A 27,779-nucleotide genomic window follows, 5' to 3' on the forward strand; every position below is an offset into this window, starting at 1 on the left:
TACTTTGAAAACACCCTATGAATACAATCTTATCCGCACCTATCTTGACCTCACAATAGTATTTAACAAAGATGATGCTTGCCTCCTTTTTGAAACACTTCTCTCTCTTGCTTTCTTAATTTCCTAATTCTTTCTACTTTCTGGCTATCCATTTTCATGCATTGTCTACTCAGCTCTAAATATTGGAGTTCCTGCCACCTGGACTGTAGCCTCCTTTTTCTCTTCTGCCTGGAAAACCTGCTCCAGGTTTTAATACCTGGGTGTTAAAACCCACCAAAATGATGTCATATGCTATCAAATTTTATATCTTGTATCTCTACCCCTGGCTTCTCTCTTGAGATCCAACTACTTATTCAACATCTTGATTTAGATGTTAAGATCTTAAACCTAATAAGTCAAAGTAGAAACAATAGATTTTCCCCACTAAGCTGTTCTTCCCAGCCTTCCCCATATCAGCAAATGGCACCATGATCCACCTAGCCATTAAATAAAAAATCTAGGCATAATTTCTAATTCTTTTTCTCTCACCTCCTATATCCAAACCATTAACAACTCTTTCCATGTCTAACATATACCCTTAATATGTCAATTTTTATTTATCTCCACCCCAGTCTGAGTCACCATGATCACTCACATAGAATTTTACAGTAGCCTCCTAACTGGTCTGTGCATTGACACTCTGACCCACATGTTCTCCAAAAGAACTAAAAGGGTCTTTGAGAAATGAGTTCTGATCCTGTTATTACTCTGTTTAAAATAGTACCATGGCTCCCCATTTCTCTTGGCACAAAGTTGAATGTCCTTGCCATGACCTACAAGGACATATTTAACCTGGCCCTTCTTAACCCTCTTATCTCAGCATGTCCTACACCTTCCCTGCTCACTATGCTTTATTCATGCTGGCTTTTGTTCTTCAAAGGAACCTGTCTTCTCCTGAAAAATTTCCTCCCAGATTGTCACATGGCCATCTCAGTCGCACCATTCATATCTCAGCTCAAATGTCATCCTTTGGAGTTTCTCTGACCTCTATCTAAGGTACCCCACTCCAGCCATCACCCTATTCCAAATCATTCTCTATTACATGACCCTGTTTTATTACCTTTCTAACACTATTATCTGCAGCTATTCATTTTATTTTTATTTACTTATTTATTGTTGTCTCACTCACATAGAATGTAAGCCTCAATAAGAACAAGGACCTTGTCTGTTTTGTTAGGAATCCCTAGTGCCTAAAACAGTACCTGGCACATAGTAAGGGCTCATTAAATATTTGATGAATGAATGAGTGAATGAATGAATGGATGGCATGTCTAGGAAGGCTGGACCCTGGGACCTTACCACTGGACAAATAATCTCTTGCCTTGGATGATGAAGACATTCAATTTCAGAAGGATGAAATAAGAAGGCCGAGCTCTTAAGGCCTCTTCCATCTGTATCGCTGGTCTACTAAGGACACACAGATTGGGTTCAACTGCCACCATGGGAAGGAAGTGGCAGTTCCTTGTATACAATTCGGGATGCACTTTATACTAGTAGAAATGAGAATCTGAAAGTCTGGAAGGATCGAGGTAGCCCACTTTTCTCTTTTGGTTGCTTGATCATTCAAAAATCCAGGGCAAATCTTGCCATGGCTGATGAATACTGCCTAAGAGACGGTTAACTCCCATAGGGAGGTGAGTGTTTAATGGAAAGGCATTATGCAAGGTGGAATATGTCTTCTTGATGCATGATAGTACCCGTGTCACTAATGAAGGCTCTGAGACCAGGAGTCCAAGAGTAATTTGTTCAAATGAAATAAAGCCTGTTAGTCTTGCCAGTATTCTCCTGCTTCGTTGCTTAACACCAATCGGATGATGTAATCTGTCCCTTTCTTGTTTACAGGGATGTTTCTAAAGAGGCAGTCAAACATTGCCTCAGTCTGGTTAGGAATAATGAGGCCACTGCCTGGGTCTTAATTATATCACCAGCAGAAGTCCAGTGCTAGAGGAGAGTAAAGATAAAGAGGAAAGCTATCCCCTTTTTAGGGATGTTCCGAAAGATTCAGAAACATGTGTCCTTAAAATAAAGATGATAAGATTCAGAAACAGCCATATGAACAGGAGTCTGAAATGCTGGGGTTTTGGTGGTAGTTCCACTTTTCCTTTAGAGAGCAAAGTTACCTGGTTGGAGAGGGAATGGAGTTCTAGTTAGCTGCTCCTTAACGGATTTCAAAAGCCTTAAGGTGACTCACATGAAAGATCATTCCTAGGAATTTCTAGTCAATCTCCAGAGGAGACACAGAGCCATACACTCATTGGCATCTAAATTCTGCGAGTCCTCTTTTCCCATGAAGGAAGTTTCTCTACTTTGCTGTGTTCAGAGCCTTTCTACACAGGAGAATTTATGTTCATCTTTATATTCTTTCCACTCTGTTACTACTTTAAAAAAACACAGAGTTCAGAGCCAAACATTATCACCGTCATCATCAACATCATCATCACCATCATCATTATTCTTGTTACTATTAATTTTAGATTACTGCTATTAAATAACTTAGGAAAAGTTTGCATATCAGTCTTGAATCTTAGATTTTGAACGAAGGGGGGATGGTTTGGGAAAACAATGTCTACCTGGAAATGTATTCTATAATGGCATAGAAATGTAAACTGAAAAGATTTTTAGAGTTTATGTAGTCCAGCTCCCTTATTTTTAATATGAGGAAACGGAAACACCTTTATCTTTTTGAAGGTAAAGCAACTTGACCAAGGTCATGTAGTGTATCCAGTGCAATGTTTTTTGTATGTAAAGAACAGAAAACCCGACTTATTATGAACTGACCTAAACAATGATCCAATTTATCTTACTAAAAGGAAGGACATGTATAGGGCGGGAGTATTAGTTTTCTAGGGCTGCTGTAGCAAAATACCACAGACTGGGTGGCTTAAATAACATATGCTTATCTTCTCATAGTTCTAGAGGCTTCAAGGTGCCAGCAGGGGTGGTTTCTCCTGAGGCTTCTCTCTTTGGCTTATAAGTGGCCACCTTTTCTGTGTATATGCATCATTGGTATCTTTTCCTCTTCTTTTAATGACACCAGTCCTATTGGATTGAGGCCCACCCATAGGCCCTGATTTAACTTCAGTTATCTCTTTGAAGACTCTATCTCCAAATATAATCACATTGGCAGTTAGAGTTTCAACTTATGAACTCTGGGGACACAATTCAGTCCCTAACAGTGAATGCAGTTGGGTCTGGTGTTTTCTGTTTGGGGTGGTTATTAATTATTTATTCCATTTATTTAAGAGATACAGGCCTATTCAGATGGTCTATCTTTTCTTGTGTGAATCTGGGAAAAATGTATCTTTTAAGAAATTGGTCCATTTAATCTAGGTTATCAAATTTGTGGGCATAGAGTTGTTCATAGTACTCCTTTATTATACTTTTTACATCCATAGGATCTGTAGTGATGTCCTCTCTTTTGTTTCTAATATTTGTAATTTTTGAACTTCTTGAAGTTCTTTTATTCTTAGCCTGGCTAGAGGCTTATCCATTTTATTTATCTTTTCAAAGAAGCAGCTTTTGGTTTCATCGATTTTCTCTATTGAGATCCTCCTTTCAATTTTATTGATTTCTGCTCTAATGCTTATTATTTCTTTTCTTCTGCTTGCTTTGATTTAATTTGCTTTTCTCCTTCTAGTTTCCTAAAGTAGAAACTTAGATTATTGATTTTAGATCTTTCTTTTTTATACATATATCAGTATATATATATATATATATATATATATATATATATATATATATAATCAGTATATATATATAGAAATCAGTATATATATACATATATATATAGAATCAGTATATAAATAAGTATATATATATATATGTGTGTGTGTGTTTATTTCCTGACTTTCTATTTTGTTCAGTTGATCTACTTGTCTACTTGATGGCCATACTATACCGTTTTAATAACTGTAGGCTTATAATGTCTTGAAATTATGTAGTGCTAACTCTTCAACTTTGTCCTTCTTTTTCATTTGTTTTTTAGCTATTCTGGGTTTTTTGAATTTTCATATGAATTTTAGAATCGGATTTTCAATTTCTACAAAAAATGTCTGTTGGAATTTTGATTGGGATTTCATTGAATCTATAGATCAATTCGGGAAGAATTGATAATAATGTTGCATCTTCTGATCCATGAACATGGTAGATCTCTCCATTTATTTGGATCTTCTTTAATTTTGGCTCAGCAATGCTTTGTAGTCTTCAGCATATAGGTCTTTCACATCTTTTACCCCTAAGTATTTTGTGGTTTTTGATGCTATTGTAAATAGCTCAAGCCCCTCTCCTGTAAGTCAACCCATTGCATGTGCAAATGTTATCTAGCTCTTTTTTAGTCACTCTGTGGTGGGGCTCAGAGAATTGTCTAAAAAATTGCTGATACTCTTGCTACTGCTATTGCTCTGAATAATAAATAAACTGTCCTTCCTCTCTTACCCAAAAGTCTTGTGTCTTCTACCAGCATTCATGAAATTTTGGCAGGCTTCTTGTTACCTTGCAAATAAGATAAAATCTCATACCCTTAAGTTTTTGACAGATACTCTAACCAATACCCTGTGAGTTGTGAGATTTTGCCAGTGTGGCTGGTGGGAATAGGCACTATTCCCAGTCCCATGTGTGCATAAGTAGCTGTTGACTCTAATTCTTTTGGGTAGTTCTTGGGTAGTTTCTCACATGTATGTGTTGATCAGTACTGATCTAAATCCCTGAGGGAGCCTCTTCACAGATCTCCTGAGTTGTCTCTCTTCTCTCTGGTACTCTATCCTGCTAACTCTAGTTGCCTTGGTCTTCCCTGACTCTCAGCTGTATCTTTCCAACTTGAAAAGTCTTCCAGGCTCAGTTTCGATCCCCTCTCTCTGTGCCCAGGTCTGGAAACTTTCTCCAAGCAGTATGCTGAGGAGATCATGGGATCACCTAGTTTGTTTCCCATCTCTCATTGGTCATTATCCTTCATTATCTAATGTCTGGTTCTTGAAAACTGTTGCTCTATTTATTTTGTCTATTTTTTGTTTCAGGTGGGAGGATAAATTTGCTCCCTGTTACTCCACCTTGACCAGATGTGAAAGTCATATGAATTGTTTATGTAGTCATCTCAAACTCGATTTTCTGTCTTATTCACATTCTATTTACCTTTATATTTTGGTCATTTTCTTAGATACACAGTTTTTATACAATTAGATCTATTGTTCTCTTTTTCAGAATTACTTCCATCGATTTTAAACTTGGAAAGTTGTTTCTACAATCCAATAAATCAGACATTCACTTCTTTTTTTTTTCCTTACATTTATTTCATATTTAATTCTGGAATTAATTTTAGGGTAAGATGTGAGCCTCTCATTTCTTTTCTCACTAAACAGTTAATTTTACTAAAATAAGTTTTGCAGAATTTTTCTCTTCTCTCTTTTCCTCGTGATAGTTCCTGCATAATATTTTAAGTTTTTACATATTCTAGAATTTGTTTCATTATCACTTATTTTTTCTTTTGACCTGTATATTTTAATTATTGTAGCTTTATGTATAGTATATTCTAATATCTGAACAGGCAAGCTTTGTCTCAAGACTCCTCTTTTTAAAAAATATTATTATCATTTAATTATTTTGAACCTTAGAATTATTTTGTTAAGACTTTGCTCTTTTCTTTTCTCCTCCCCAAACTTTCCAATGGCACTTTTGTTGGAATAAATAAATAGCTTTAGAAAATTTGATCTGTCTTTCAGGAATATAGTACATCATTTCTTTTTTTTTTTTTCTTATTTTAAGTTTTCCTTTACATCTCTTGTTAAAGTGACAAATCAATTAAATATTTATGATTTCTTTTCCTGTGAGTCCACATTTGATGACAATCACTTCTTTTGGGGAATGTGTCCCACTAGTGTTTAGAGACCTAGTACTGCTCTTCTCATAACTCTCTATCGTGATCCCTCTTTCTTGTGCCTTCCCACATAGCAACCCTGATGATATTCCTTATGATCCTGAGATATCTTCTTTCTCTTTACACTCTCCTTTTATAGATTCCTTTCTCTGTAGAGAACCCAAGAATTATTACTTAACCCAGAATATCTTTCCAGAGCATGCAGACCTTGCAGACCCAGCACCCCCTGCTCTGGATACACGGTGCAGTTACCTCTTCCTCTTATCTGTTCCATGTCCAGTAGTTCAAAGCTCTTCAATGCACTCACATCAGCCAAGCTGCAACAAATCATCCAGAAGAAATTATTTTATCTGTTATCGTACTATAAATATTTGCATTTTAACAAGCAACTCTACTCTGAATACCCCCACCCTTCTAAAAATGACTAAACCTTAACGGAACGGTTTAACGGTGCTGCAGTCTGGTAGGGACAGTATTTGGGTACTGATAATATTTCCATCACAACACTGATCTTTGTATCAGTTAAGGCCAATCAGGAGATGGAAACCACTTAGTAATTTGATTCGGAAAGTTTAATATACAGAATTGCTAACTTTAACAGAGGATTGGAATAACAAGGGATTGGCTAGTAAGACGTGAAGAGAACTCTAAAGAAGATAGTAATAGCAGATAAAAGGAGCAGAGAGAGAACAGCGCCCAAAGAAGAAGTGTGCCCCCTCCCCCTTTAGAAATTTTGGGTATTAAAGAAAAACAAGAAATGCTCTTCCAGGAAAATGCTAAGCTTAGGGAAAGCCTTTAGAATACGCCTGGCCGATGGAACACGATGTAAGAGTTTGCTACATTATCTGTTTGACTCATTAACTTTGTGAATGGTTGTATTCTGTCATTCATTCATTCATTCATTTCTTCCAAAAATATGTTTGGGTTCCTACCACGGTCCAGGTTCCGTTGCTGGCCTCGGGGGTAGGGTAGTGAATGATATATGGTCCTTATTTTCCAGGAGCCGACAAGTTAGGGAAAGGAAATAGGGGCAGCCTGTGGGAGCAGCTTCGAGGGAAAGCGGGGCTGGGAAAGCTGGTGGCAAAGGCTGACCTCAGGGAGAAGCTGGCCCCGGGAAGGAGGCAGGAGCAGCTCGCGCAGTGCAAACCTGCTGTTTTCCCGGTCTACACCGCGCGGTCGGGCGCCTTGAGCGGGCGGGGCGGAGCTAGGTGGGAGGGAGGGGTGGGGGCCGGAACCCTTCACACCCGCGACCCAAGGGAAGAAAGCGAGATTCTATTCGGTTTGCAATTGGAAGCCACTCAGGGGTTAATCAGAGGGAGATTATCGGATCAAAGTTTTAAGAAAGATCTGGAGTTGCTGGCGGTGATCAGAGGAGAGGGGAGGACATTCTCATATTCTAACTATCGACCCCTCACGCGATTGTCCTCGCTTCCTCCCTTCTAGTGCGTTTAGTAGGCACGTTCGGGACGTTAGTCCAACACCATAAACCAACACGAAATAAGGCAGCAGATACGGAAACAGCCGTGGGGAGGAAATTAAAGTGGACCGGGTCGGGTTGGGGTCAGAGTGGGGCGGCGGACCAGGACAAGGGCGAGCTGGCAGAGGAGTCGGCTGAGAACGTATATTCACTGATTTTTATTATTATTATTGTATTTTACTGGAGCAGATAGCACGTAAAGACAACCAATCAGTCCTCTTTCCAATCCATATTCTGAGCCTCCAGCCCAAGAACTCCCGGCTAAACAGCACCGCCCCGGAACCTTGTATCACCGGAACTAGATGCCGAAATCCCTTGTGTTACCGCCGGACGCAACGCTCACGGGACGCTTCCGGTTAGGAATCATGGCCGCGGCCGTTCGAGAGTCACGTGTGAGTGCGAGGAAAAAGCTGAAAAATTCACTAAAGAAGAAGGGGAAGATGAAAATGGTATCCCCGGCTGCAGCATCGGAGCTGGAAGATAAGGACAAAGATGCTGCCGATAGTGAAGGTAACGTACTAGGGCTGAGTTTGGCTGCTCAGAGGAAAGGCCGGCATGAGTTTGCGGGAAGCAGGGGATGCGAATGCATTTGCCGCTAGCCGCCCGAATTTCGTCTCCTCAGCACGGCGAAGGGGCGACTTTGGCTCCTTGAGAAGTCTTGGGAAAGTGGTGTTCAGGGAAGGGTCCCTGTTGCGTGTTAAAGCTTCCAGGTTCTTTTATTGGACATTTTTATCGTCACGGTAATTAATTAAAACAGATGAAACTGCTGCTGCTTATAGCAGCAAAAAGAAGCTTACAGTAGCGAGGGACGAAAGGAAGGGGGATATTTGAAATTACAAGAATGAGTTAGTTCTCATATGGAGCAAAGAGCAAAAGGCCGAAAGAGGAAGACGGATGGTATACTTGAATATTCTTGTGCGGTAGGTGCGTGCATCTGTTGGGGAGTTAGAGATGAGATAGTAAAAGAAGAGTGGGTGTGAAGTAGAATAAATAAAAGTAGCAGTTGATAACTCTCTCTCTCAGAGACGTTTGCTATTGAAAGGAAGGAAATATATTTTAAGGCTTTCAACCATGATGTGTCCATGCTCCTACTCTACCATCGTTCTTGGCACTAGCTTCTTAGGTTAAAGGGGTCGCAGACGACCCCAGACTTACTACTGCCCAGTGATTGATCCTTTGTACTACCTAGAACTTTGTAACAGCCAGACCTAGTCTTTTATAATGTACCTCAGATCATGTCAGTTATCTGCTCAAGATGATCCAGTGGCTACCCATCTCAGAATAACATCCTTAGCCTGTGTATGATCTAGTTCAGGCATCTCTCTCATCATCTGCCACTCTGCTCTGCCCCTTACTAGCCACATTGATATCCTGTGGTTTGTTTTACATGTTAAACATAACTCTCACACCCTGGGTTCTGCACTTGCTGGTTTCACTGCCTAGAATACTTTTCAGATGCTTGCATGGCTCTCTCTCGCTCACTCCTTCAGTCTCTGATTCAATGCCTTGTCTGCGAGACTTGTCCCTGACCGCCCTATCTAATGTACACCACTACTCTTCTCCGTGTCTCCCTGCCTTCACTTTTTGACTTATTACCCTGCTTTATTTTTCTCAGCATTTCTCAAACCCTCTGACATATTGTATTTGCTGTGTGTCTCTCCCAGCTGGAATGTAAGTTCCATAAGAGGAGAGACTGCTCTGTCCCCAGTGCCTAAGACAGTGCCTGCTGTGTTGTGGATCCTTCGCAGATATTTAAGTAAATGAGTGAATAAACCTCGACTTCCAGGACTAAGAAGAAGAAACTGTCATATACTACTGCAGTCCCTAGGTAATTAGAATCCTTATCTCCTGCCAAAGGAGTTAAGGAAAACAGACTATTCGTTGAGCAGGGATTGGAACACCTCCCAATATTTTTTGAACTCAATAGACTAGTTCCTGTGAGGTTGTCAGAGAAAGAAATACTACTACATTTGGAGCAGAATATCAGTATTCCTTACAGATTTAGGTGGAAAGGAGATTTCTCTATTCAAGTACTGGATAATTTCAAGTTAGAGCTGTCCTGACTTCTCAGTGCATTATTGTAAATATGATTAGGGTCTAGGGTTCTCTTGCTATTATAGTTCAATTACATTTTGGGTTAAGAAGGCTTTTGGCTAATATAGAGACCTTATTATTCAATTCAGTTCAATGAACAATTGTGTTCTTCTGTATTCTGGTCACCCTCTGGGTGTTGAGGATACAAAGGATGAGTAAATTCCTGCCCTAGAATTACAGTCTCAGGGAAGATAGATATTAAACACAAGACTGTAATACAATGTATTGAGTATTATTAAGAGGTCGTTATAAAGGTTATAGTTACCATGATCCTGGTCCAGTTAAAAATGGTAAAGATGGAGACAGAGAAATCCATATCCTATAGAACCCAGCCTAGACATTGCTTCCTTCTGTCTTATATATATTACTCATAATATACTGTATTAGCTTCCTTCTATCTTATACATATTACTCATAATACACTGTATTATTATTTTATTTTAACGTGTCTCTCTCCTTTTGGATATAAGTTCAAGTGCTGGAACGATGTCTTACATATCTTTATTTTCATAGGGCCTTCCTTACGCATTTTGGTACTAAGTACGTTTTCCTGCTGAATAAATATTGATAAGTAAGGTGTCATTTCATCGAAGCCTTAGTTTTCTAAGTCTGGGGGTGGAGAGGACAGTTTTCTCAGACATAGGAAAAGCACATACAGTGGCATGCAGCTTCTTAAAAACGCATGGCTGGTTAGGTTGAGATGAATTGTTGGCTATGGCTCTAGCTCTTCAGAGGAGTCACTGAAACTAGGAACAGAGGATAAAGCCAGATTGTAAAGGACCTTGTTTGCCATATGAAGGAAATAGGATTCTCTATTTGTAGGCAGTATGGAGCACTTGAGACCTTTTAAGCAAGAGGGTGACACATCTTTATAAACATCACTGCTAACTGTATGGTGACTGCCATAGAGAGCCAGAACAATCAGGCAATTGCAAAACTCTTTTAGGGATTGTACTAGGAAAGTACAGGGAAGACAGAGAGAAGGTCCCCACTTGAAATGTGTTTCAGAAGGAAAGCATTCAATTTTCCAGATAACCAACTTCCAACTAAACTTGTAGCACCATAAATTTTGGGTGTACTATACTGTTAGAGGAATTAGGTTAATAACAACAATAATATTAGCTTAGGTACTGTTCTAAGCTCCCTATGTATCACTTTAATTCTGACAACAACCCTGTGAGACAGGGTTATTATCCTCATTTTACTTATAAGAAACTGAGACACAGAGAGGTTTTATCTTGCTCCGCCAATGCATAAGCTGATAAACAAGTTGGTAAATGACAAAACCATTATTGAAGTTTGCTCTAGAGCCTTTACTCTCACCCCTGACTCCCCTGATACGGTTGAGGAACCAGGAGGATAGAGATGATCAAAAAAAAAAAAAAGCTCCCCGGAAAGTAAAAGAGCAGGGGCATAGAATCCTAAGAAAGATTGGGTATGAGGAAACCTTGGTGTTGAGACAGATTTTTCTTCCACTCAAGAAGGTTCCATCACTAAGGGGTGTTATTGTGGTCAGATTTCTGTAGCATTCCTTCCGCTGTTTACAACTGTGTAGTCTTCGTTCCTTCCTCACTTCTTCCAACCTTCCTTCTTTTCTCCTAATACCATGTATTATCTCTAGAAATGAATGATCACTTTTACTCAGTTGTATGAGGCACCTTTGTTTGTACTGCTTATTTACTATGACCTGCCTCAGTTTCCTGATCCTTAAAATGGAGGTGATACGTGTCTCCTCAGGATTGTTGCAAAGATTCAGTGAGCTCATATATGTAAAGCATTTAATGTTTGGCACAAGGCACCTACTCATAAATACTTGGATTAATGATCATGACATTTTTTCTGATCTAACAAAACTGCTAGTCCCATCTCTTGACCACCCAGTAAGCCTTCCAGCCCTTGATAACCGTGATGTTTATAAGCTGGAGCTTTCTCCAGAAAGAAGGTTAGAATTTCCTCTGGTAACCCTGCAAGGTAGCTGATGGCGTTTCTGTTTTACAGATGAGGAGACAGAGGCTTGGAGATACTGTTTCCATATGCCTCCCAGTGGAAAAGTGTTCAGTCCATAGTTGCAGGATGTTGTCTCTTAATTCTGTCCTTCTTACTCCATAATCTAATCATTTAGTCATGTATTTGTGGTAAAATTCAGGATTAATAATAGTGATTTTGACAACTATGGGTTGTCTATGCTTAGTTGTTCCATAGATACCTCACACTTAATATTTGCAAGGCTGAATTCATAATTTCATTTTCCCAAATACAGAATCCAGTGAATAAGGAGGATGGACTGTATCATTGTGAACTGGTGATAGTCTGCATACCCAGCCTCCACAATCTGACGGCTGCTTACTCCTCAAGGCTCACACCTTGTTGTGTACATGTGGCCTTGGCAGAACTATTAAGTTATCAAAAATTTACAGAGAATGGATTCTGAGAGATTATAAAGGCAGACGATTGAAGCTGACTTCAGACACATGAGGAATCAGCAAATTATAGGCTTATTATTAAAGTGTACCAGCTCATTTTATCAGGAAATTGAATTAGAGACTTATCTTTGAATTTTAATTGGTTCATAAAAATTGATAGGGATGTGCCTTATATCAACATTTGAAAACAACTTCCTTTAGCAAGATGCTACTTAAATTCCATAGGAAACACACAGGTATAACCCATGTGTTGTTTTAACTTTATTTTTTATCTTCTGGCTTTAACTTCTTTTGACACATTGTATAAGAAAGGTAGAAAATTGTGCTTTTATGAGTGTAAAACTCTTAAGTATTATTTGTCAGACTTTGCAGAAGTTTCCTAGTTCTGTGGGGAGAGACCTTGAAAGCTTTGGTTACAGCTGTGTCTCAGAACTTGGCATAAATCCTGAAACATGGTGTAGTACTCAATATCCATTTATTATAAATTGGAAACCTCTCTTAATGTGATTTTTATACTCTTTTCTCATGTACCAGGTATTTTTAACTGAAGTTAAAAATTAACAGAAGTTGTATGTAATATAAGCTTGAATGACAGCAAAATGATTCAGGGTGAAGTTTTGGTAAATTGTAATACTCTTCAGTAGGGTTTGAAATTTGGTCATAGTAAAATTGCGGATGATCACGAATCAGAGGTATGTGAAAGGTAACATGCTATATAGTCAGCGTTCGAGTAACACATAAATGTCAAGCATTATAAAGGAGAGGATGTCACCCGTAAGTGAGTTAACCTGGAACCACTCAGATTTACTGAATTGATACCTTGTTGGAGGTGTAGATACAATGTATACTTGGCTCTTAAGTTTGTAGTCTAAATAAAAAACACAGGCACATCCAGCCTTCCCAGTCAGTAAATCAACTCAGGTGAAAAAAATGAGAACACTGGTGATGATATCAAGTATTATAAAGAGGAGTATGATAACCTCTACCTCTGAGTTATCATTGACCTACTCAGATTTATGGAATTTATGCACTGTTGGAGGTTTAGACACAATACCTACTTGCTTTTTTTTTAATTTTTTTTTTTTTTAAACTTTGGGTTTATTTATTTATTTATTTATTTATGGCTGTGTTGGGTCTTCGTTTCCGTGCGAGGGCTTTCTCTAGTTGCGGCAAGCGGGGGCCACTCTTCATCGCGGTGCGCGGGCCTGTCACTGTCGCGGCCTCTCTTGTTGCGGAGCACAGTCTCCAGACGCGCAGGCTCAGTAGTTGTGGCTCACGGGCCTAGTTGCTCCGCGGCATGTGGGATCCTCCCAGACCAGGGCTCGAACCCGTGTCCCCTGCATCGGCAGGCAGATTCTCAACCACTGCGCCACTAGGGAAGCCCCCCTACTTGCTTCTTAAACTAATAGTCTTTATTAAAAAAAAAAAAAAAAAAGCTCTGTAGTCAGTGAATCAACCCAAATGAAAAAAGCCTTGGTCCAGTGCCATGAAGTGATTGACCCCTCCCTCATAGAATGTGTCCATATGCCTATAAACTAGTAGGGAGGAATGGTAATTTCATTTTTTTCTGAATTGTCTGGTTACATACTTGAAAAATGGCCATATACTTCTAACACAAGACTTGGTAACAATCAGTTTAGAAGGTCCTAGGAGCTATCCCTTTATTTTTTTATTTATTTATTTGCTATTTAAATTTATATATTTATTTATTTTATATATATTTTTTAATTTTTTGGCTGTGTTGGGTCTTCGTTCCTGTGCGAGGGCTTTCTCTAGTTGCGGCAAGCGGGGGCCACTCTTCATCGCGGTGCGCGGGCCTCTCACTATCGCGGCCTCTCTTGTTGCGGAGCACAGCCTCCAGACGCGCAGGCTCAGTAGTTGTGGCTCACGGGCCTAGTCGCTCCGCGGCATGTGGGATCCCCCCAGACCAGGGCTCGAACCCATGTCCCCTGCATTGGCAGGCAAACTCAACCACTGCGCCACCAGGGAATCCCCCCTTCATTTTTGATAAACTACAAAACAGTATTCAAGATGTAATAACCTAGCAGATAAATGGGCTTTTCATCAAACTGTAGCTTATAGCCTCCTTCATCATTTAAGTTACTTAAATAGCAAAGGAACATGCCTAAGAAATGAAGTATATCATAGTCCTACTTGAGTGGTTTAGCAATTTATAGGACAGACTCAGGAAACAGACTACTTCCAGGCTCTGTCTGCTCTGGCTTGCCCAGATAGCACACAGTAATCACATCCAATAGTTTGTCCTGTGGTAGAACTTTCATTTTATTTTTGGTTATTTTTATGGAAACCTGGGGTAACTTCATTTTTTTTTTTTAAGAGGTAAATGCTTTTTAAAAAAGTTTTCAAGTATCAATTTTGAATATTCTAAATTAAGTACTAATGGGCAGGAAAGATCACGTGACATGATCGGAACAGATGATTTACACCTGGAGTGGGGGGCAGTGGTTTTGTAGAGCTCTGCATAACTAGGGGCGAAATGAGAATGGGTGCGAGCAATGGCTCTTCTGTTAACTGTGGCCTAGAGAGAAATTCCTTTTTAATTCAAGCTTTATTAAGCTATTTTGTGAATACTTTCTGCATTAGTTCAGTATACATTAGTCTGAGCTGAATCTTTGATTCAAAGCTTTGTAGTGCCTTAGAAATCAACAGCCCTGTCATCCTACCTTATTAACTTTGTGACTTTGGACATTTTTTTTAACTTTTCTAAGCTTCAGAACCATTCCCTTTGGAAATAGAATAATAATAGCAACTCAAAGAGTATTGTGAGGATTAAATGATAACGCATAAAAAGTGTTTTAAATAGCACCTAGCCCTAAACACCTGTTTTAGAGTGCTCGGAAAGCTGTAGGATGGAGACATCGACCACTTCGGAAATAGAGTCAGAGGTGGCTTCTCACCATGAACGCCTGGTGCAGGGGTTATAGGCGATAGCCAAGACTGGGGGTAGAATTACAGTGGAAGGACAATTTATTCCCCCTTCCCCCCCTGTTTTTTGGCATCCTTTTGAAAGCTTTTGGGATTCCCCCCTGCTCTGGCTCCCAGGTTCTTAGTATCTTTGTCTGTCTTCTGGTTACTGTCATCTGTTTAGTGCCTGCTATGTGCCAGGGCTGTGCTAAGTGCTTTTCCTGTGTTATTTAATCATCATAACAACCCACTGAGGTAGGTACTGTTTTTATTCCCGTTTTACAGAGACACAGGGATTAGGTAACCTGCCCAAGATTACGCTGGTAGGAAGTAACGGAAACAGGACATAGCGCCAAGTCTGCCTAATTTTATAATCTGAGCTCTTAACCCCTGTGCTGTAACTGATCATCTAAAGCTTCCCATTCAGCACCTCACATGTCCTGTAGATTCCAGCCACCAGCGTTATTTCTTCTTTGTTCCTCTCTTCTCCACAGCCACATTGTTTGTGTCGTGTGTGTTGTGTAATTGACATGTAAACATTTACTATGGGCTAGGCACTCTTTAAGAACTTTGTATATATTAACTCATTTAATTATCACAAAACCCGATGAAGTAGATACTATTTTATTGCCATTTGTACAGACAAGGAAATTAAGGTTGAGAACATAAAAACCTTCAGAAAAGTCACATAGATTTGTGTCTGGAGTTAAGATTGAATCAGGCAGCCTGAGTTCTGTGTCTTTACTCTTTAACCACCACTGCTAGCTGATCTCAGTCAAATTTTTATGAGAGTTCTATTTGATTTAGAGTAAATTCTAACGGTGTGAAGTAATATCAAGGTTAACCAATAGCCTTAATGCTCCCAGATGATATTTGTATTTTAAAAGAACAACCTTCTTAATCCAATAGAGAAACTTTTTTAGAAGTAAGAACTTGAGGTAGGTGTTAAGAGAAAAAAGCACTAGCAGTTTGGCCACTTAGTGGAAGTACACACCTATAGTGCAGAACTTGGGGCTTGATGTATATTTTATTTCTTGGATGGTAAATCAGACCAGCTTATTTATGTAAACCAGCCAGCTTTTCATACCCAATTCTTACCATCCAATCCCCAAATCTCCAGTTTCAGCCAGTGTGAACTTCTTGCTATTTTATAAATATCTTACCTTCTTCAACATTCCCATGCTTTTGGACATGCTGGTTTCTTCTGCCTGGAATGTCAATAAGAATGATGATTACAATAATAGTTTTAATTTTAATACAGAGCATTGACTCAAATCTAGGATGTTTTTGGTTCTAGATTCAGTGATCTTGCCCCCTGCCTCTTTCAGTTGCCCTCATTGTAGAAACTTATTTCTTTGGCCTTTTTCCTTCTCTTGTCATTCAAACTCTTGCTTTACTTTTAAGAAACAACTTGAAATCATCTTTGTAAAAGATACCCCTAAACAATCACCCTTTTCTTCGTTGTTTTTCTTTTAGAAGAACACTTACAAATTTTACAGATTGTAAAACCAAATTTTACAATTGGTTTTAACTGATTTACATATCCTACTAAACATTTGGCTTCTTCAAGGAGAATTTGATTTTTCATTTTCCCCTTCCTTCGTCTTCATCCACGATTACTTGGTAAATATTGAAGGACTGCGAGTCTTCTTTAAAAACTTTATCCCAGTTCCAAAGGCTAAGGTAAATAGCTCACTTTTCTGCCAGCAGCTAACCATATATCTGGCATCAGGGACAGATGGCAAGTTTGAAAGGATGGTGGAAGTTTGGGGAAAAGGCAGCAAGAGATGGAGAAATGCCTGTGTCTACCTCATTATCTCAGAGGTCTAACCCTGCCCTGTCCAATATGATAGCCACTAGTCACTTTAAATTTAAAGTAACTAAAATTAAATAAAGTTAAAAATTCAGTGACTCAGCTGTACTAGCCACATTTGAAGTACTCAGTAGGCTCTTGTGGCTGGTGACTAGTGGGCAGCTCTGATAATAGGACATGTCCACGAATGCAGAAAGTTCTGTTGGAACCTCGAGTTATTACTTCCAGTAAGCATTCTCTGTAGCCCTTCCTTAATTTCCAGATTTTTAAATAGAATGCAGAATTAGAGTTAATGTTTAAAATAACACACACGACTGAAAAGGAATTTTTTGCTTGTCTACATCCACTTAACTTCTTCTAAATATCAGTTCATGGTCAATTCAAAGAATCTCGTCCTCATAGGCTATAGTAAGTTTTTAAGGACCAGTTCTATTTTCTGATTTGCATAGTGATTATCTTTGGTATCCTAGAAGTAAATCCTGATTTTTAGTATGCTGGAAGACCTCATTACATTGGCATTTTAAATTTCTATAAAATATCATCATTTCCATTGGCAGTGAATGCGTGACTAAAAACTTCTGAGATAGAGCTTCTTAAAAAAAATAATAAAAGAAAAACTATGACGTCAGTAAATTATTCTGGGATTTTTTTTTTTTTTTTTTAATTGGTGGGGTAAGTGCAGGTTGTATGCAATGGTGTTATAAAACGTCATGGATTTATTGTGTCCATAACATGCATGTTGTGGTAGTCAGGCTGGGTAAGAAACAAACCAAAGAAAAATAGCCAGGGTTTAGAAATGGAGAATTGGAGTGGCTTACACAACCATAAAGCCTTTGGCTGCATTTACAGTGTAGGTGAAACTGTGAAATTCGCTGCAATTTGTGTGTGAATTCATCAGGACAAAACACTAGATGTCAGTGTTGTAGTTTTGACATTTTACCAGGAGCTAGTAAAGACTTCTGCTTTTAATCACTCAGAGATTCTTCATTGACACAAACTTTTAAGCTGTTGTGCCTCTTTACATTTGGATAAATGCTTACTTAGAAGAAGTAATTTTCAAAGAATTATTTATTTTGTTACTAGTACCTGTCTAGTGCTGCTGACTGAGGAATAAACATATGCAATTTTAACATGTTTTTCAGCTAACTACATTCTCCAAACTTTGTTTCTCAACCTACTTTCCAGGGAACACTGATCCTAGGAGATGCTTCTGGGGGAAAAATAATGTGACTCTGGAATCTGGTATATAGCAGAAACTCAGATTTTCATTGAATGATAGTGCTTTCAGCTTTTGTTTGGCAAAATTTAGATACTTTTTCTTATATTGCAGGCACTAAGATTTCTTATATCACCTTAGATTTGCATGTCAAATCCTAGTCATGTTCTCAGATTTCTTAAACTTGCCCAGCATACAGGATACAGAGGAGGCTTCAAATTAAATACGTGGCAAATTAATTTCTCTTTAAAAAAATTCTTTCTCTTTATTAAGAAATATGCAGCACATTAGGGCAGTAGAATTATTAGTGATTCTTGCTTCTTTATCGTTTCCTTTAATATTTTTTGATACCATTAACATACTTTATGTTTTAAGATCATGCTTTTTAAAAATGTAAAGTATTATTTTACTCTCTGTGTTCAACTCTAGTTTATGTATTGTTCTGTTAATTTTTTGAAGATAACTTCATTTTTTACTCCTATGCTTGAGGCTCAGTTTTATATGTGTATAAAATGTTTTGTTTTATATATTTTTATTTGCTTTTTTCTAATATGTTACAAGTTTAGTTTCAATATGTTAAATGTTTAGTTTTCCATCCTTTTATTTCATGAATTCTCAACAATTAAAAAATAAAGGTATTATGCAAAAGTAATACCAAAAAGCAAATATAATGACGACTAGCTAAAAGTCAGGTCTTTTCAGCAGTCCTCTTAATTCATGGCTTAAAGTCAAGAGTTTAGGGAGGATCACTCAGAATTGAAGAGCTGACTACACATTCAGTTCCTTTCACTTTGATCGTAGCCATAAGCTGATATAAAACTACTTTTGAAGTATTTCCTAATAGTTCCATAGGTTTCTGAAGAACAAAGCAGAAGCTTTTCAGAAGGCTCTGGATCATATAGTTACCCACACACCGTGCAGGCGCTTGTGTTCTTGTTGTTAAAGTACAGTGAGCTTCAGAATTTGAGATAGGCTGCAAAACTTAAAAGTACCCAGAGCTTCTTGGCAAGTTGATTTTCGAGTAAGGTCACCAACTGGATTGTTGTTTAGGCCACTCCTCTGATCACAGCCATTTGAATCTTACATGATGACATAGTTTGCTGGTAACCTGCATATGCTTGTTTTGGTGGTTCTGCCTGAGAAAATTCAACAGTATACGAATTTGTATCCTCAACCCAGAACTTGATATTTTCACTCAGTCACCCAGCAGTGCAGTCAAACCCTGGGCACATATCACTTCATTAGATTATTTTTAAAAAATGTTGAAACACCCCCAATTGATTAATGTCATATGCAGATTCTATAAAAGGAAGTTGGTTTTTAGATTTTTCTGCACACAAATTCAGAATTTTAAACATCTGGGCCAAAGCCCTCAGAGAACTTAATCTGACTTCTCTGTGCCATGGGAGCACTATACCATTTTCTTGACAGATTAAAGTTTTTGTTGTTATTTGTTTTTAAAGTAACCTTCATTAGTCTCTACAAGTAGTTTAATGACACAAAGCCTGGGGATTTGAACACAGTCTGCACTGGCACCATGTCAGCGTCTGTCACCACCTTGATGACAAGACGTGGTAGGGCTGTTGGATTTTTTTCTATTCCCTGGGTCCTGGGTGCTGAAGCCACTGTGGGCTCCCCGTCGATATGGCTGGGCCAGGTCTTTGGGGGAGGATGGCAGTAGGATGGAGGGTCCTGCCATTCTCCGCTATTACTGCAGCTGTGGGACTCGGAAGAATCTCCTCTTGCAAGAATGGAGACTGATGGAGAACCATTAGCCTTAGGAAGGGCCCCCGGGGTCTTACCATGGCCTTGCCAAGGTCTGCCTCTGGTTTTAAAGTTTAATTTGTTTCTACTCTTAGGTTCTGTAGGAAGCTGTGGATCGGAAAAGGATCACTTTTCCTCTGGTGAAGAAGCAATAGAAGCTGACAATGAGGATGAAGCTGAGCCCTGTGGCGATGGCAGTGAAGATGCCGTAGAAGCTAATGTTGGAACTAACGTGGGCTGGGCAGATGCCATGGCTAAAATCCTTAGCAAGAAGACTCCTAAAAGTAAACCCACCATTCTGGTCAAAAACAAAGAGCTGGAAAAGGAAAAAGAGAAGTCGAAGCAAGAGAGACTAGAGAAAAGAAAACAGGTGTGTCCTACCAGTTGTTCTGTAGATTAGCTTGTCTAGTCTAGTTCTTATCTGCACCAGATTGTTCCCTGCAGTGTTTGTCCAGTTAACATTACAGTTTGTAACTTGCGTTTTATGTGAGGGTGCATAACCAAGGTTGTGTTCAGAGGTCTAGTCTGAATCATTCTGTTGAGCAAGCTCACTTGTTGTTCATCTAAGCAAAGCAATAGAAATGTAAACGCCAAGGAAATGTATCCTTTTAAAATCAAGCAGTTATACATGTGACAATGACTCCTGGGTTTGAATATCTTATTCAACTTAGCCGTCCAGATACTAACTTTATTAAGTCTGAACTAATAGAATCATGTTAGTTACTTTTTGCTCAGAATCTGTTTTATGGTATAAATCTTTGATGATGTCATTGTCAGGGGTTGGTTGCAGTTCTGAAAACAAACTATTTCACTGTTGGATAAACTTGAATTCCTGGTACCTTTTGTTAAACCACTGGTGGAAGAAGTTAGACTAGTGCCGCCTACTAATGAAAGGGAAAGGCCAAAAGTTGGACTTAAGTTTGCTGTTGTGTATTACAGAGATAGAGAAACAATAGTAAGGTTTTATATCCCCTGATGAGGTATTTCTATGTCTAAAAATATTTGGTTACTGAAATAGGTATTATTTTTTAATGAGAGAAAAATAACTTTCTACAATCGTACTGACAATATAAAAGTACTCATTTCCAAGAGTTATGTTATAGGTAAAAATGAAAGAAAAATAGATTTCAATGGCATTTATTTCCTTTTAAGTTCACCATCCCCTTATCTTGTTTCAAGATGAATGTTTTCTTTGTTCCTAATACTGGCTGGCTCTGTAAGAGGCTGTATAAAGATGGAGCTTTTCAAGTGCTGCTCTTAGAAACCACGTGCTCTTTTATTAATTCGATATTCTCATTGTACTTTATTTAAGATCAGTTTTATCTCTAAATCTTACTGGTAGCTTTTCAACTGAAAATTGGAATCTTTGTTTTTTATCTGGCAAAAGCTAGAAGAGGCTTTAATCCTTAATTACCTGTGGTCCTAGTGTTCCAGTGAGAGGACAGCCTTTTGAAGCCAACAGAAACGAGTCTGTAACTCTGCTCTAGGCCAGAGCTTTGAGTGCTAGAGACGGTACTGTCTACATAATGCGTGAAAGCACGTGTGTGGACACCAGAAACACAACACAGCAGCCACAAGCACTCTGAGTGTATATTTCTGGGTAGAGTCTATGTAAATTATCATCGTTTTTTAATGTTATATATTACTGGTTTCCAGAATATTGGCTACTTATTTCTAATCATAAATATAAAAGTACACATTTCAAAGTTAAAAAATATTTTGGGATCCTGCATGCCTGTTATCCCCTGGGTACAGTAGAAAATTAAGAATCAACTGTTTTAAAAGTAAGATTTTTTTATTTCTGGCATAGTCTGATAATGAATTTCATGATAGTTAAATTACATGATTTGGGGAAGAATCTACTCCTTTAAAAAGGAATCAGAGTAATCTTGATAGCAAGAGCAAAGATTTGGTTTTAACCGTGATCAGATGTTTTTATTAATACAAAATGAGAGATTAAATGAATGGAGAAAAGGAAAAGATAAAAGGAGACTTTTTTCCACTGGTTCTTACTGGTTTTGATGTTCATCAGCTTCTTGGTGATTAATTCATCATATTCAGTATATTTGATACTGGTGATAGGTTGGCCCGAGGAGGGGACCTGGAGAAGCCGTGTATCAAATCAGGTACCTGAGACCAGGATACCCCCGGAAAACAGTTTTGAATTAGATTATGTTGTCTTTGGGACTTCCTTATCTCCTGATCCCTTTCTATTTCTGCATTATAGCAAAGAATCAATTTGCTGTAGTTTGTGACCGATGTGCCATATATGGCAAGGATATTGGTCAGATGTGCCATAAGAGAAAAGAAAAATAGTCACTGTATAAACAGGGTATATCTGGATATGACGCTATTCTTTTCAAAGCTGATACAAATTCTTAATAATTCTGACTGCTGAGGAAGTCAGTTTCTAAAAATAAAGAGAAACGGTATTTAAACTTGTGGTTACAGAAGAGGGTGGTTTGGAGCCCCGCTGATGCTCCCCTCTGAGGATCTGCTGATGGCAGGCGGGGAACGCGGCTCCTCTCCCCCCGCCTCGTCCTGCCTGGCGCTTCGCGCTGGCGGCTCTCCAGGCCCCTGCTGTCGGAGAGCCTGCCGTCAGCGCACTTGGTGCCTCTCACGTGACACTCGGAGTGCTAACCACAGGCTCCCTGAGCCGGACCCCTGAAAGTGTGGGCTTTTGAAAGTCCCCGTGACAAACTAAGCCAGAATGATTTATTACCTTTGTCCTTTCACAGAGTATCATATCAAAGTATGCTGCACTTTCAAAAATGCCTAATATTCTTTCACATAACAATATTTATAACACAGCTTGATAAGAAGCGGGAATGGGAAATGATGTGCAGAGTAAAGCCAGATGTTGTCAAAGACAAAGAAACAGAGAGAAATCTTCAGAGAATCGCAACGAGGTAAGACAGTGTTCTTGCCCTTTAAAAAATAAGTACTCTAAAGCTGTGTAGTGATCCATTTCTGACTAGGTTTGATTCTTAAGGTCTGCCTTCTCAGAGCCAAGTGATTTATATCTCAGCCTGCCTATTTAATACTGGATTCAACCACAGATTTTGGAGGTCTCATGAGGCAAGAATATAACGTGCTAAGTGGATATTTGGTATGAACCTGTTTCATATCGTCTTGTATTTTATAGTCACAAGAACGGTATAATCAGACCTCTTACTGCATTTCTCTTAGGATGCTTGTCTTAAATTATGGCACTAGGTGATTATTTTTGTTATTTTGCCCTATATGACTTAACAAATTACACATGATAGCCGCTTCGTGCTGTCCTTTCACTCAGCATTTTGTTTATCATTGGCACCAAACATTCCTTTGTTGCCCTCTGTGTTCAAAGATAAATAGAATCTGGTGGCTGCTGTGTGGCCTTTGCCCGCTTCTGTATGGGCGTTCTAGTCTCCTTGTAAATAAAGGTGCGTCTCATGTGTTGGGAACATGCGACGGGAGGCTGTAGCGGAGTTGCGGCAGGCTCCACGGTAGAGGTAGCGGTCGGGTTGCTACTTAGCGAGTATAGCAGCTACATTTAGTGGAATTCCCGTAAATGTCCTGTTTGCCTACAACAGTCCGTCTGGCTGTTGTACAGTAAGACAGTGAGGCTGGATGGGTCAGAGAGTGAGCGGTAGAGCCAGACTACTGACCTGTGCCAGCACGCCGACTGACGAGCTGGGTGTCCCTGGGCATTTACTTACTTTCTCTCTGTCTCAGTTTATTTTTCCTTAGAAAAAGGAGAGAATATTATACCTACCCTATAGGATTTCTCTGAGAATTAAATAATTAATACCCATGCAGAGCTTAGAAGAGTGCAGGATTAGTGCCAGAGAATAAGTGCCTCCTTAAATTTTATACCCTGGGCATCTCACTCTCCTCACTTTGGTCCCAGCCCTGCTGTGAAGGGTATGGAATTTTACCCTCCTCATAAACAAATAAGCCAGCTTGGTAAAGTTTCTTCGATGCTGGCAGGAGACAAGAGGCTTGTGGGCCAGAGACAAAGGACTTTGTTACTCACGGCAAAAGCAGTAGCCAGAGCTTCACATTCCCACTGGTTCCCTGTGTCCCACGGGGCCAGCGCAGGTGCCCTAGATGCATGCCTGTGCCTGTGGTGGGTTGTGTTACAGGAGAGGAACTCTGTACCTGGGAATCTATTGCTTTTATGGTAAGTGGTAACAAGCCTGCTCTTTGTCCGGGGGGAGACATTACCTCATCTTTCAAGGTTGCGTACTGCAAACACAACCCTGAGAAATGGCCTGGGTAAAGAGCAGTCGGGGCCTTGCGTTCTCGAAGAACCCAGCAAGAACGTGCAGGGATGCTCAGGGCCTGTGGCGGATTGCCTCTGCCAGTGATGATTAGAGCAGGAAGATTAATAGGTTATAGAATTTTAGAGCTGGAAGGGATGTTAATGGTCTAAATCAATGCTGTCCAGTAGAAATATGTGATCCACGTGTGTAATTTAAAATTTTCTTATAGCCACATTGAAAAAAGTAAAAAGAAAGAGGTGACATTAATTTAAATAATAAATTTTATTTAACTCAATATATTCAAATTATTATTTCAGCATGTAATCAATATAAAACAATTATTAAAGATATTTTAAAATTCTCTTTTTCATACTGAGTCTTCAAAATCCAGTGTGTATTTTAAACTTGGAGCACATTGCAGTTCATACTGGCCATATTTTGTGTGTTCGCTAGCTACATGTGGCTCGTGGCTACTGTAATGGACACGACAGTTCTTAATCTTCAGGGTTTATCTTTCAGTGAGTTTAACTATAGCACGAAGTACTTCAAAAAATTTTTTTTTAAATTAGTCTTATAAGAGTTGCAGATAACATAGCTGAATACTTTTTAAGCTTCTTGAGTATTGTTTTTCCCATTTACAGATGAAATTGAGATCCAGAAAATCTTTCCTAGCATCAAATGATTAGACAGCTAACTGTAAAGGCTGTGCTCATTCCATTTACACTGTAAAGCCTTTATATTTTGAGAAGTAGATGTTTGTGTTAAAACATCTTAGTTCTGATTCTTAGTTCTAGTGGTACAAAAGTTGATTTAGAAAGACTAAAGCTGAAAAAAAATCACAAATCAATCCACATATATTTATTCTCTATTCAGAAATTTGTATTCATTCATTGAAATGTATGTTCACTTTTCAGATTTATTCAACGCTTTTCACTTGAGTGCCTATTAAATTAGTGCCTCTTTTCTGAGCAGTGAAAATACATTGTTTCTGTCCTCAGAGTTTGTGTTCTAGTGTAATTGTTATTTAACTACATTGCTCTGGTCATTTATGTTCTATAGGGGTGTGGTGCAATTATTTAATGCTGTTCAAAAGCATCAAAAGAACGTTGATGAAAAGGTTAAAGAAGCTGGAGGCTCTATTAGAAAGCGTGCTAAGCTGATATCAACTGTTTCCAAGAAAGATTTCATCAGTGTTCTCAGAGGGATGGAAGGAAGCACAAATGAGAAAAGTTTGACTGGGAAGAACTCGAAAGCCAAACAGGTAAGACCGTTAGATAGGATTCAGTGCATCCGATGTCAGCTCTTAGAGTTTTGAGGTGAAAAAGCATACTATAGAATTATAGGGTTGTTTTTTTTTTTTTTTTTTCAGATTTTATTAAAATTTCTACATGCCCACAGCCTAATTTAAAAGTTTGTATTCTTAAATTTCATGATGACTTATTCAGTATGGAAGTTGCCAGTTACAGATGTTGTTAGAACTCAGGAACCAGTAGATTCAGGTACATTTTTTAGAGACAGAGCAGTCTCTCTCCTATCTGAAATCCTGCATTTTGTGCATTTTGTAGAAGACTAAGTGAGGGATACAGCTTCAATTGAGACTGTTACCCACAGTGGTAATTGTGATGGTGTGTAACTTCTATAATGAAGAATTGGAGCTTTGGGAAATATGGTGAGAATTCATCCTTGTGCTGAGGCAGCTTTGATGATACTTGGCTGTTTGGGAGATGAAGAACATAAATACTTTTCATGATCTTTGGCATGAATCTCTGCTTCTCCAGCCCTTTGACCTATGAACCCCACTAGCTTTCTTTTTACTGTACCAGGTGAACGGTTCTGAAATGTGCTTTACTCTCAGAAGGGCTGTGGAGTTTTTTTGTTTTTTTTTTTAATTAAAGCAAAGTACATAGTTGCATTTGATGGCTTGGTTTCTATCACCAACAAAGAGTACTTCAATCAGGAAACTAGAGTTTCTTTCATAAGTTTTTTGTTTGTATTTTGGGAAGACAATAGGAACTCTGGCAAGAAGAGCATTTAGGAATTTCATGCTAGCCTAGTGTTGAAGTATTTTTCAAGTTTCTTGATTAAGTTGCCATTTTACCTAATTTTGACAAAAGTTTTCTAAGCTGTTTATACTTTGCTGATCTCTTGAATATCAAAGGGCTCAAATTTTGTATATTTATGTAAATGTGGTGCTCACTAGTGCTGCCTTTTTAAAGTGTTTGTCAGAAGTAATTATGAACACATGAATACTGTGTTTGGGGATTTGTACTTTTTAGTTAAAAAGTCTAACAGGCTGTGTTCTCACTTGTGATGTAATGCTATTTTACTGTAAGAACTGGAGAAAGATCCAGCAGCATTGGATGAGAAAGAGCTAACGGGGCAATGGAAAAGGAAAGACTTTTTTTCCCTTTTCCTCGTTGGTTTCAAAGTAAGTTTTAACAGAAGCATTTGTTTTTGCTTTGGGATTAGTTTTTTCATGAGTTATGAAAGTACATGAAGGGTTCTTTTCAGTGGAATTATTGCATTTTCTTTGTTACTATTTGCTCTTTTGTCCTTGACCTTCTTTTTTTCTACTTCAGTGATCACAGGCATGGTATTAATCTGAGACACGGTCAAAAATTCCTTGAGATTTAAACCAAAATGGCTTTGCTTTAAAAGTAATTTGTTTCTAGAACTACCTATCCCACACCAGTGCTACCCTGGCACATTTTTTCCTTTTAAAAATGTTTGTTTTCATTTTGATTTTATACTTATGGAAAAACGTAAAGTACCTATTTGTACCAGGTGCCATCCTTGTATCTTTTAAAGGCTTACAATTCAGACAGACACATGATCTCAAGTAAATAAGTAAACGAGATTAACATGACAACATACAAATTCTCAATTAGTATGTCTAGACTATTATCATCAATTACACTAGGTACAATAGACTATAAATTAAGTGGCTATTCCCATTTGTGGGGAGAATTTCAAAGTAACCTATATTATTCATTTAGGACATAGATCAGTTAAGTCTATGTAGGTTACTTGAAATAGGTGGACTTTTAAGGCAATTGAAGAGAAGGAGGGAAGGCCAAGGTGGGAGTAGGTTTGGTGTGCCAAAACACTATTCGGAAATGAGTCATATATTAATGGACTGGATAAAGAAGGACGTTAATTAAGTGGAGAATAAGATTTCCCCCTTTTCTCTTATTTCACCTTATCCTAGCACCACTGCTGCTACATTTGCCTAATAAATGCCCCTTCTCTCCTCATACAGTCTGACAGAAGAGATTTTACGGAAGTTGCTCTTTGTCGTCTCTTTTCTGAGCATAACGGTATTCAGAACACAGGCTTTTAATCTCTTATTTCTAATATTGTGAAATCTTTAGAGTCCGTCCACATATAAACTGGATTCACTGGCAGCTATCTGTCAGGATACCAATCTGGAAAGACCTTCATGTCTTCAGCCCCTTTACCCGGTGGTTGTGACATTAAAGTTAAAAACAAACAAGAGCCAGTCGTGTTATATTAAGCAAAGCTGGGTAGAGTGGTAATAATCTAACATAGAGGTCAGGTCCATTACTGTCAGTATACCTCAGGAGTGCTCTTGGTGTTGTGTGTGGTTGGTTGGTTTATTTGTTTGTCTGTTTGTCTGTTTTTGAATCCTTAGGAAGACTTGTGACTTGGGAATTTAAGAACCCTGTTTCAAGAATTTCCATACTCCTGCAAGATATTAGAAACTTTGAGACATTGTGACAAATGTTTCTTAGCTATGTTACGGCCCTGAACAAGTTACTTTTCTCAGAACCTTTTCTTTTTCGCTGCATTAAATTTTTTTTTTTTTAATTTTATTTTCAACGCAAGAGGAACACCGCTCCAAAAGGGAACTATGACCAAATAAAATAGCCAGTACCCTTCCCCATCCCCCTC

At 38.6% G+C, this 27,779-nt stretch overlaps 1 protein-coding gene and 2 long non-coding RNA genes across 5 annotated transcripts in view; 1 reads left to right on the top strand and 2 right to left on the bottom strand.

The window, feature by feature from the left end:
* LOC309630564 overlaps positions 1 to 7,083 on the bottom strand; it is an 86,151-nt gene extending 79,068 nt beyond the window's left edge. The window contains exons 1-2 of one of the 3 annotated variants that reach the window (XR_014245754.1): positions 6,841 to 7,069; positions 6,161 to 6,225 (exon numbers count right to left, since the gene is read on the bottom strand). This is a non-coding gene — a long non-coding RNA (uncharacterized lncRNA). Of the gene's footprint in view, positions 1 to 6,160; positions 6,226 to 6,840 lie in introns of all 3 variants that reach the window. The other 2 variants (XR_014245755.1, XR_014245756.1) reach the window with 2 other exon arrangements.
* LOC309630693 overlaps positions 1 to 27,779 on the bottom strand; it is a 212,346-nt gene that overhangs the window by 166,960 nt on the left and 17,607 nt on the right. The window lies entirely within an intron of this gene.
* RRP15 (ribosomal RNA processing 15 homolog) overlaps positions 7,558 to 27,779 on the top strand; it is a 47,396-nt gene continuing 27,174 nt past the window's right edge. Inside the window, exons 1-4 of the mRNA XM_082395417.1 lie at positions 7,558 to 7,895; positions 19,716 to 19,990; positions 22,432 to 22,529; positions 24,927 to 25,128. Coding sequence (XP_082251543.1) covers positions 7,688 to 7,895; positions 19,716 to 19,990; positions 22,432 to 22,529; positions 24,927 to 25,128 — 783 coding nt within the window. The 5' untranslated portion in view covers positions 7,558 to 7,687. The remainder of the gene's footprint in view (positions 7,896 to 19,715; positions 19,991 to 22,431; positions 22,530 to 24,926; positions 25,129 to 27,779) is intronic.

The sequence above is a fragment of the Balaenoptera borealis genome (genome assembly GCF_965194805.1).
Source record: "Balaenoptera borealis genome assembly, chromosome: 1".
Lineage (NCBI taxonomy): Eukaryota > Metazoa > Chordata > Mammalia > Artiodactyla > Balaenopteridae > Balaenoptera > Balaenoptera borealis.